Source organism: Oncorhynchus mykiss, chromosome 14, assembly GCF_057628025.1.
Source record: "Oncorhynchus mykiss isolate SJ-2025 chromosome 14, ASM5762802v1, whole genome shotgun sequence".
NCBI classification, from domain to species: domain Eukaryota; kingdom Metazoa; phylum Chordata; class Actinopteri; order Salmoniformes; family Salmonidae; genus Oncorhynchus; species Oncorhynchus mykiss.
The window spans coordinates 41,068,148-41,080,275 of record NC_143035.1 but is presented as its reverse complement, the minus strand read 5'-3'; the positions used below and the strand labels follow the sequence as shown (position 1 = coordinate 41,080,275).

The 12,128-nt window shown below is 37.4% G+C and overlaps 2 protein-coding genes across 2 annotated transcripts in view; one reads left to right on the top strand and one right to left on the bottom strand.

Annotated features, from left to right (window-relative positions):
• Positions 1-9,408, top strand: part of dok3 (docking protein 3) — a 49,089-nt gene extending 39,681 nt beyond the window's left edge. The window contains exon 6 of the mRNA XM_036943547.2: positions 6,577-9,408. Coding sequence (XP_036799442.2) covers positions 6,577-7,611 — 1,035 coding nt within the window. The 3' untranslated portion in view covers positions 7,612-9,408. The remainder of the gene's footprint in view (positions 1-6,576) is intronic.
• LOC110489244 (uncharacterized) lies at positions 9,319-11,773 on the bottom strand. Its single transcript, XM_021561883.3, has one exon. The coding sequence runs from the start codon at positions 11,324-11,326 to the stop codon at positions 10,463-10,465; it is 864 nt and encodes a 287-aa protein (XP_021417558.2). The 5' UTR covers positions 11,327-11,773; the 3' UTR covers positions 9,319-10,462.
• Between the last annotated feature and the right edge of the window lie 355 nt (positions 11,774-12,128).

The following is a 12,128-nucleotide window of genomic DNA, read 5'->3' as shown; positions in this document are numbered from 1 at the left end:
CTATCATAATCATCAGAGTTGTGTTGTATCTATTATAATCATCAGAGTTGTGTTGTATCTATCATAATCATCAGAGTTGTGTTGTATCTATCATAATCATCAGAGTTGTGTTGTGTTGTATCTATCATAATCATCAGAGTTGTGTTGTATCTATCATAATAATCAGAGTTGTGTTGTATCTATTATAATCATCAGAGTTGTGTTGTATCTATCATAATCATCAGAGTTGTGCTGTGTTGTATCTATTATAATCATCAGAGTTGTGTTGTATCTATCATAATAATCAGAGTTGTGTTGTATCTATCATAATCATCAGAGTTGTGCTGTGTTGTATCTATTATAATCATCAGAGTTGTGTTGTATCTATCATAATAATCAGAGTTGTGTTGTATCTATTATAATAATCAGAGTTGTGTTGTATCTATTATAATAATCAGAGTTGTGTTGTATCTATCATAATCATCAGAGTTGTGTTGTATCTATCATAATCATCAGAGTTGTGTTGTATCTATCATAATCATCAGAGTTGTGCTGTATCTATTATAATCATCAGAGTTGTGTTGTATCTATTATAATAATCAGAGTTGTGTTGTATCTATTATAATCATCAGAGTTGTGTTGTATCTATCATAATCATCAGAGTTGTGTTGTATCTATCATAGTCATCAGAGTTGTGTTGTATCTATCATAATCATCAGAGTTGTGTTGTATCTATCATAATCATCAGAGTTGTGTTGTATCTATCATAATCATCAGAGTTGTGTTGTATCTATCGTAATAATCAGAGTTGTGTTGTATCTATTATAATCATCAGAGTTGTGTTGTATCTATCATAATCATCAGAGTTGTATCTATCATAATCATCAGAGTTGTGTTGTGTTGTATCTATTATGATCATCAGAGTTGTGTTGTATCTATCATAATCATCAGTGTTGTGTTGTATCTATCATAATCATCAGAGTTGTGTTGTATCTATCATAATCATCAGAGTTGTGTTGTATCTATCGTAATAATCAGAGTTGTGTTGTATCTATTATAATCATCAGAGTTGTGTTGTATCTATCATAATCATCAGAGTTGTATCTATCATAATCATCAGAGTTGTGTTGTGTTGTATCTATTATAATCATCAGAGTTGTGCTGTGTTGTATCTATTATAATCATCAGAGTTGTGTTGTATCTATCATAATCATCAGAGTTGTGTTGTATCTATTATAATCATCAGAGTTGTGTTGTATCTATCATAATCATCAGAGTTGTGTTGTATCTATCATAATCATCAGAGTTGTGTTGTATCTATTATAATCATCAGAGTTGTGTTGTATCTATCATAATCATCAGAGTTGTGTTGTATCTATCATAATCATCAGAGTTGTGTTGTATCTATCATAATCATCAGAGTTGTGTTGTATCTATCATAATCATCAGAGTTGTGTTGTATCTATCATAATCATCAGAGTTGTGTTGTATCTATCATAATCATCAGAGTTGTGTTGTGTTGTATCTATCATATTCATCAGAGTTGTGTTGTATCTATCATAATCATCAGAGTTGTGTTGTATCTATTATAATCATCAGAGTTGTGTTGTATCTATCATAATCATCAGAGTTGTGTTGTATCTATCATAATCATCAGAGTTGTGTTGTATCTATCATAATCATCAGAGTTGTGTTGTATCTATTATAATCATCAGAGTTGTGTTGTATCTATCATAATCATCAGAGTTGTGTTGTATCTATCATAATCATCAGAGTTGTGTTGTGTTGTATCTATCATAATCATCAGAGTTGTGTTGTATCTATCATAATAATCAGAGTTGTGTTGTATCTATTATAATCATCAGAGTTGTGTTGTATCTATCATAATCATCAGAGTTGTGCTGTGTTGTATCTATTATAATCATCAGAGTTGTGTTGTATCTATCATAATAATCAGAGTTGTGTTGTATCTATCATAATCATCAGAGTTGTGCTGTGTTGTATCTATTATAATCATCAGAGTTGTGTTGTATCTATCATAATAATCAGAGTTGTGTTGTATCTATTATAATAATCAGAGTTGTGTTGTATCTATTATAATAATCAGAGTTGTGTTGTATCTATCATAATCATCAGAGTTGTGTTGTATCTATCATAATCATCAGAGTTGTGTTGTATCTATCATAATCATCAGAGTTGTGCTGTATCTATCGTAATAATCAGAGTTGTGTTGTATCTATTATAATCATCAGAGTTGTGTTGTATCTATCATAATCATCAGAGTTGTATCTATCATAATCATCAGAGTTGTGTTGTGTTGTATCTATTATAATCATCAGAGTTGTGCTGTGTTGTATCTATTATAATCATCAGAGTTGTGTTGTATCTATCATAATCATCAGAGTTGTGTTGTATCTATTATAATCATCAGAGTTGTGTTGTATCTATCATAATCATCAGAGTTGTGTTGTATCTATCATAATCATCAGAGTTGTGTTGTATCTATTATAATCATCAGAGTTGTGTTGTATCTATCATAATCATCAGAGTTGTGTTGTATCTATCATAATCATCAGAGTTGTGTTGTATCTATCATAATCATCAGAGTTGTGTTGTATCTATCATAATCATCAGAGTTGTGTTGTATCTATCATAATCATCAGAGTTGTGTTGTATCTATCATAATCATCAGAGTTGTGTTGTGTTGTATCTATCATAATCATCAGAGTTGTGTTGTATCTATCATAATCATCAGAGTTGTGTTGTATCTATTATAATCATCAGAGTTGTGTTGTATCTATCATAATCATCAGAGTTGTGTTGTATCTATCATAATCATCAGAGTTGTGTTGTATCTATCATAATCATCATAGTTGTGTTGTATCTATTATAATCATCAGTGTTGTGTTGTATCTATCATAATCATCAGAGTTGTTTTGTATCTATTATAATCATCAGAGTTGTGTTGTATCTATCATAATCATCAGAGTTGTGTTGTATCTATTATAATCATCAGAGTTGTGTTGTATCTATCATAATCATCAGAGTTGTGCTGTGTTGTATCTATTATAATCATCAGAGTTGTGTTGTATCTATCATAATAATCAGAGTTGTGTTGTATCTATCATAATCATCAGAGTTGTGCTGTGTTGTATCTATTATAATCATCAGAGTTGTGTTGTATCTATCATAATAATCAGAGTTGTGTTGTATCTATTATAATAATCAGAGTTGTGTTGTATCTATTATAATAATCAGAGTTGTGTTGTATCTATCATAATCATCAGAGTTGTGTTGTATCTATCATAATCATCAGAGTTGTGTTGTATCTATCATAATCATCAGAGTTGTGCTGTATCTATCGTAATAATCAGAGTTGTGTTGTATCTATTATAATCATCAGAGTTGTGTTGTATCTATCATAATCATCAGAGTTGTATCTATCATAATCATCAGAGTTGTGTTGTGTTGTATCTATTATAATCATCAGAGTTGTGCTGTGTTGTGTCTATTATAATCATCAGAGTTGTGTTGTATCTATCATAATCATCAGAGTTGTGTTGTATCTATTATAATCATCAGAGTTGTGTTGTATCTATCATAATCATCAGAGTTGTGTTGTATCTATCATAATCATCAGAGTTGTGTTGTATCTATTATAATCATCAGAGTTGTGTTGTATCTATCATAATCATCAGAGTTGTGTTGTATCTATCATAATCATCAGAGTTGTGTTGTATCTATCATAATCATCAGAGTTGTGTTGTATCTATCATAATCATCAGAGTTGTGTTGTATCTATCATAATCATCAGAGTTGTGTTGTATCTATCATAATCATCAGAGTTGTGTTGTGTTGTATCTATCATAATCATCAGAGTTGTGTTGTATCTATCATAATCATCAGAGTTGTGTTGTATCTATTATAATCATCAGAGTTGTGTTGTATCTATCATAATCATCAGAGTTGTGTTGTATCTATCATAATCATCAGAGTTGTGTTGTATCTATCATAATCATCAGAGTTGTGTTGTATCTATTATAATCATCAGAGTTGTGTTGTATCTATCATAATCATCAGAGTTGTGTTGTATCTATCATAATCATCAGAGTTGTGTTGTGTTGTATCTATCATAATCATCAGAGTTGTGTTGTATCTATCATAATAATCAGAGTTGTGTTGTATCTATTATAATCATCAGAGTTGTGTTGTATCTATCATAATCATCAGAGTTGTGCTGTGTTGTATCTATTATAATCATCAGAGTTGTGTTGTATCTATCATAATAATCAGAGTTGTGTTGTATCTATCATAATCATCAGAGTTGTGCTGTGTTGTATCTATTATAATCATCAGAGTTGTGTTGTATCTATCATAATAATCAGAGTTGTGTTGTATCTATTATAATAATCAGAGTTGTGTTGTATCTATTATAATCATCAGAGTTGTGTTGTATCTATTATAATAATCAGAGTTGTGTTGTATCTATTATAATAATCAGAGTTGTGTTGTATCTATTATAATCATCAGAGTTGTGTTGTATCTATCATAATCATCAGTGTTGTGTTGTATCTATTATAATCATCAGAGTTGTGTTGTATCTATCATAATCATCAGTGTTGTGTTGTATCTATTATAATCATCAGAGTTGTGTTGTATCTATCATAATCATCAGAGTTGTGCTGTGTTGTATCTATTATAATCATCAGAGCTGTGTTGTATCTATCATAATCATCAGTGTTGTGTTGTATCTATTATAATCATCAGAGTTGTGTTGTATCTATCATAATCATCAGAGTTGTGCTGTGTTGTATCTATTATAATCATCAGAGTTGTGTTGTATCTATTATAATCATCAGAGTTGTGTTGTATCTATCATAATCATCAGAGTTGTGTTGTATCTATTATAATCATCAGAGTTGTGTTGTATCTATCATAATCATCAGTGTTGTGTTGTATCTATTATAATCATCAGAGTTGTGTTGTATCTATCATAATCATCAGAGTTGTGCTGTGTTGTATCTATCATAATCATCAGAGTTGTGTTGTATCTATTATAATCATTAGAGTTGTGTTGTATCTATCATAATCATCAGAGTTGTGTTGTATCTATCATAATCATCAGTGTTGTGTTGTATCTATTATAATCATCAGAGTTGTGTTGTATCTATCATAATCATCAGAGTTGTGCTGTGTTGTATCTATTATAATCATCAGAGTTGTGTTGTATCTATCATAATCATCAGAGTTGTGTTGTATCTATTATAATCATCAGAGTTGTGTTGTATCTATCATAATCATCAGAGTTGTGTTGTATCTGTCATAATCATCAGAGTTGTGTTGTATCTATCATAATCATCAGAGTTGTGTTGTATCTATTATAATCATCAGTGTTGTGTTGTATCTATCATAATCATCAGAGTTGTGTTGTATCTATTATAATCATCAGTGTTGTGTTGTATCTATCATAATCATCAGAGTTGTTTTGTATCTATTATAATCATCAGAGTTGTGTTGTATCTATCATAATCATCAGAGTTGTGTTGTATCTATCATAATCATCAGAGTTGTGTTGTGTTGTATCTATTATAATCATCAGAGTTGTGTTGTATCTATTATAATCATCAGAGTTGTGTTGTATCTATCATAATCATCAGAGTTGTGCTGTGTTGTATCTATTATAATCATCAGAGTTGTGTTGTATCTATTATAATCATCAGAGTTGTGTTGTATCTATCATAATCATCAGAGTTGTGCTGTGTTGTATCTATTATAATCATCAGAGTTGTGTTGTATCTATCATAATCATCAGAGTTGTGTTGTATCTATCATAATCATCAGAGTTGTGTTGTATCTATCATAATCATCAGAGTTGTGTTGTGTTGTATCTATTATAATCATCAGAGTTGTGTTGTATCTATTATAATCATCAGAGTTGTGTTGTATCTATCATAATCATCAGTGTTGTGTTGTATCTATCATAATCATCAGAGTTGTGTTGTATCTATCATAATCATCAGAGTTGTGTTGTATCTATTATAATCATCAGAGTTGTGTTGTGTCTATCATAATCATCAGAGTTGTGTTGTATCTATCATAATCATCAGAGTTGTGTTGTATCTATCATAATCATCAGTGTTGTGTTGTATCTATCATAATCATTAGAGTTGTGTTGTATCTATCATAATCATCAGAGTTGTGTTGTATCTATCATAATCATCAGTGTTGTGTTGTATCTATCATAATCATCAGAGTTGTGTTGTATCTATTATAATCATCAGAGTTGTGTTGTATCTATCATAATCATCAGAGTTGTGTTGTATCTATCATAATCATCAGAGTTGTGTTGTATCATAATCAGTGATTTAGTCCAATTTGTCACAAAAATGTGCTGCCGAAGGAACAGAGCTTGTTGCCTTTAGGCATTACTGATCCATATTATGTGGTAAATGTGTGGTGATTGGTTGAAATTGTTTTCCCTCTTTTTTTAGTGCAGTGATCGGTCAATTTTCTCCAATAATATTGTGATGATTTGACTGTGATTGGTCCATCCTGGAGGGACTGAGTAACCTTGTGTTGTGTGTGTGTGATTGACAGGGGGGCTTCAGCATCGAGGCGGGTCGTCGCTGTAGCTCGGGAGAGGGTCAATTCACCTTCATGTCTAAGCACGCTCCTCAGATCTACAAAGCAATGGAAGATGCTCTTACTCTGCACAGCGAGATGGAGAATGAAGACACCAAGACCTCTATCCAGCCTCCTAGCAACTCATCGTCTCCTCAACTTCCTCATTCTTCCACCTCCACTCACCCTCCACATAACTCATCGTCTCCTCAACTTCCTCATTCTTCCACCTCCACTCAACCTCCACATAACTCATCGTCTCCTCAACTTCCTCATTCTTCCACCTCTACTCACCCTCCTATCAAACACAGAGTCCACACCCGCACCGACCTATCAGACAGACCCACTGCCCCTCCTCTACCAATGAGAAACAACCTCTTACACAGCCCTCCAATCATATCTCCTGTTACTGAACAGGTTCCGGGGTCTGAGCCAATGGCTGACTCTGATTGTGATCTGTATGCCACTATAGAGGACCACCTCCTCCCCAGAATGAAGCACCCGCCAGCCCCACTCAGGATGCAGCACAGCCTGCATCTCTATGAGGAGGAAGAGGAGGAGGAGAGGTGTCACTCCCTGGATACCGTCGACCTGAACAAACTGAGGCTGGGGATGGGGCTGGGAGAGGGGTCTCCTTATTACAACCTGAGAAGGGGTATTACTGGGAGGACAGAGGAGGAGGAGGAGGAGGAGAGGGAGAGTATGGTGGGTAGCTCACAGTGTATCTATGCTTTAGTGAACAAGCCCTCTGAGACCCAACCACTGTCTATGGCCTGGTCCCTGCCTCAACCCCAAACCCAGTCCCGGTCTATGCCAAACCTCTCCCGCCTGCAGGCCCAGGCCCAGCTACAGGGGGAAGAAGAGATGGGCTCGGGGGGCTCCATCACCCCCAACCAGGACCCTATCAGCTTTAAACAGAAGCTCTCTGACATCCTGGGTAAGGATCTGGCTAAGTTCCAGCAGCCCCTACCCCCCCTGGCCACAGTGACACCAAGAGGCAGTGAATACTAATGTCTACCGTTACTAAAAGACTTGTGACTGTTATACCAGCTCTATCAGAACTAGAAGACATGGGGAGGGGACTGTTATGCCAGCTCTATCAGCTCTATCAGAACTAGAAGACATGGGGAGGGGACTGTTAAACCAGCTCTATCAGAACTAGAAGACATGGGGAGGTGACTTGTGACTGTTATACCAGCTCTATCAGCTCTATCAGAACTAGAAGACATGGGGAGGTGACTGTTATACCAGCTCTATCAGAACTAGAAGACATGGGGAGGTGACTTGTGACTGTTATATCAGCTCTATCAGCTCTATCAGAACTAGAAGACATGGGGAGGGGACTGTTATACCAGCTCTATCAGAACTAGAAGACATGGGGAGGGGACTGTTATGCCAGCTCTATCAGCTCTATCAGAACTAGAAGACATGGGGAGGGGACTGTTATACCAGCTCTATCAGAACTAGAAGACATGGGGAGGGGACTGTTATGCCAGCTCTATCAGCTCTATCAGAACTAGAAGACATGGGGAGGGGACTGTTAAACCAGCTCTATCAGAACTAGAAGACATGGGGAGGTGACTTGTGACTGTTATACCAGCTCTATCAGCTCTATCAGAACTAGAATACATGGGGAGGTGACTGTTATACCAGCTCTATCAGAACTAGAAGACATGGGGAGGTGACTTGTGACTGTTATATCAGCTCTATCAGCTCTATCAGAACTAGAAGACATGGGGAGGGGACTGTTATACCAGCTCTATCAGAACTAGAAGACATGGGGAGGGGACTGTTATACCAGCTCTATCAGAACTAGAAGACATGGGGAGGGGACTGTTATACCAGCTCTATCAGAACTAGAAGACATGGGGAGGTGACTGTTAAACCAGCTCTATCAGAACTAGAAGACATGGGGAGGGGACTGTTATACTAGCTCTATCAGAACTAGAAGACATGGGGAGGGGACTGTTATACCAGCTCTATCAGAACTAGAAGACACGGGGAGGGGACTGTTATACCAGCTCTATCAGAACTAGAAGACATGGGGAGGTGACTTGTGACTGTTATACCAGCTCTATCAGCTCTATCAGAACTCGAAGACATGGGGAGGGGACTGTTAAACCAGCTCTATCAGAACTAGAAGACATGGGGAGGTGACTTGTGACTGTTCTACCAGCTCTATCAGAACTAGAAGACATGGGGAGGGGACTTGTGACTGTTATACCAGCTCTATCAGAACTAGAAGACATGGGAAGGTGACTTGTGACTGTTATACCAGCTCTATCAGAACTAGAAGACATGGGAAGGTGACTTGTGACTGTTATACCAGCTCTATCAGAACTAGAAGACATGGGAAGGTGACTTGTGACTGTTATACCAGCTCTATCAGAACTAGAAGACATGGGGAGGTGACTTTGAGTGCCTGAAGAACTGCCAGTATTAAAAGTGCACAATTTAATCAAAAGTGTATTGTGTGCATTTGTAAATTGCATTTATTTCAGCATTTAGCCTAGAAATCCCCCCAACCTCTCTACACCCCCTGGTCCCAGTGAAGCCAAAAATACAGTGGCTGTAATTATCACTACTAGGACTCTATCCCTACCTAATCTCATCTACCCAGAACAATATCATGTAAGTTATGTAGTCTGTTCACAAGACATGCTACGAGAGAAGGAAACCAACCAGCATTATTCAAAATATAGGATTCCATCAAAAGTGTTGTGTGTGCATTTGTAAATTGCATTTTTATTTCAACATTTACATATTATGGATGTATCTCTTGCATTAAATTAAAATATATTGAAACAACATATTGAGTTGACTAAAAGAAGGTGATACATTTATTTCCCATGCCAATAAAGTCCTTGGAATATACAGTGTTGAAGCTGTTGAAATTAAATCAGACAGAGTGAATTACTCTGGAAAATGTAGGAAAAAAAACCGTTCTAAATATTTATCTACCAAATAAAAAAACGTTTTTTTTTTCTCAATCAAAAACTGTTCTTGGAAGAAAACAAATAACAATAGATTAATATCAAAGTATTTTTGTTTATATATATTTTTTTAAATTATTATTAGATATGCATGCCATCAAACCGCGAAACCAAGTGTTCCAGATGCATTTAGTCAATAAAGTGCTAAAAAGGAAGGAAGTGAAGAAGGAAGTGAAGAAGGAAGTGAAGAAGGAAGTGAAGTCCCGATGAGAAGTCATATTATCAGGCCTTGTTTAAACACACAATGAAGTCTTCAATATCACACAGTAGGCTAGCTCTTTTTATTTTACAGTGTTGATATCTAATAAATACATATGGTATGATGAAACATCCCTCCCTATGAGTAAAACCTTGTTGAAAATACAACATTTTCAACGTCTTGTGCTCACGGGGATATTCGTGGTCTTGACTAAATGTCGGCTAGACTACCGTTTTAATCTAATGCAGAACGTTATTAAACTTTTCAAGATGAGCTCCAAACAGAGTTTGGGGAACATTTCAATTACAGTCAATTCGGGAAGGAAAGTAAACCAAATTCTGATGCCAATGTTTCCCAATGTTGCCCTGCTGCTTACCGAATTGGAATTACTTCCTGAATTCAAAATGAAATTGACCCCAACCCCGGTGTCCATTTATAATAAATAAATATGGCATGATGAGACAAGTGTTCTTGTCTAAATGTAGCTGAGAGTAGGCCTAGACTACCGTCTCAATCTGAACCAGAATATCATTCAACATTTCAAGGTGGGCTACGTGGTTCTATTTTGGTGTCCGTTATTGTCTTCTAAAACACAGACAGTTTATATAAAATATTAAAGGATCCGTATGAAAACCTCTCCTCAAAGAGTTCCTGTTGTCACTCTAAATGGTCACCGTCTACCGGCCTGTCCGTCCTCAAAGTCACTGTAATGCGACGACTCTCCATCACTCCCGTTAGAAGTGTTAGACACCCTCTTATTCCCCGATCCTAGATCAGATTTAGGCGCAGACAGAATGATGAGGTGACCGACGGGGCCATTGTTCTCCTGTTCTCCGACCAGTCTCTTGTTCTGAGGCTGCGGGGAGGGGGAGTCCTGCAGGGTGTTGCTGATCCCAGTCATCCCGCCGCCACCCCGCAAGGGCTCTGGAGTGAGAGACCCCAGAAGGTTCCTCCTATCCGGGATGAGGTGGTCTATGTCTGGTGAGGCGCATCCACTCCGCGACCCTCCCCGGCTCTCTGGCTTCACCACCCCGATGAGCAGCTCCGACAGCTCCTGGATGTAGATCTGAGCCATCTGGAGAGTGTCATACTTGGACAATTTATTATTATCGGACGGGATCACACTCCGCAACGTGTCAAACGCCTTGTTCAGCCCGTGCATCCTCCGTCTCTCCCGGGCGTTAGCCGCGACTCGCCGGTGTTTCTGCGGGCCCGGGTGGTGGCCCTGCTGCGTACCGTTTCCTCCCTCTCCCTGGTCCCCAGGTACTGTATCCAGGTCCATCTCTATCGTGACACCACTGTCCGTTAGTTTACTCACCGACATGAGTTTCTCCAGTGAGATATCCATGGAGCCGCTGTGCGCGTAATGGCCCGTATCTCTGGTTGAGTATAGAGACTGCCCTCTAGGAGATGGTACCCTGGTTCTGGATGCGAGAGGCTCCAGTTTAGACTGTTCCATCAGGGGGAAGTCCTCGCCTGTGTAGTCTGGCCAGCCGGACAGTTCTGTTTTCGCTGTCATGACGGCTACAGACATCCACGACTTGGTTGGAGAGGTGTGGTGAGTTATTTTGCTACTTCTTAGATAACCAATATTTGGAAAGCACTGGAACGTGTCTTGAATATTCAGCGGTAAGAGTCGGTTGAAGAGTTAGGAGGAGTATCAGAGGGGGAAAAAAAAAGTGAACTTTAAAAATAAAAAAATCCACCAAAACCAGGTTTGGACAGCGCTGCAAATGTGTCTATCTTCAATGACCAAGGACGGCACTAACAGTTGACTCACTTGTGACGCAATCTCCTGTCTGTCACCTCTGGATCCTGGCGGATCCTTCACTACTATATCCCCGTCCACCCAACCCCGCCCAATGAGGCACACAGGTTTGGATGGCACAGCCAATGGCGTGGGTTGCCTCTTCCCAACAAAAGAAAACAATTTGCTGTCAATCTCAACTTTTTTTTCCTGCAAATGTTGTGCATTGTAACTCAACCCCGATGTTGTTGATATTTGTCTTCACTTGGCATCCGAGGTCATTTATTATGCTGAAGACGTTTCGTTTATGTCTTGGGAGGAAATCGTTTTATTTTTCATTTTTCATTTTAAAATAGTTTATTTTCAACGAATTAACTCTCACGACTAGTGTATTTGTGTTTATTCGATTCGAGAAAATACTGGGGGACTTTTAGGTGTCGTGAAAAATAAACAAATGATTTATTTTGATCGAATACACATTTTCCTAAGCGCTACTTTTTGGAGTCTTGTCAGTTTCACCTATAAACATATGAATTATTCACATGAACAGTACAACCAGTACACTCCGTAACTCCGTGAGGGTGGAGTA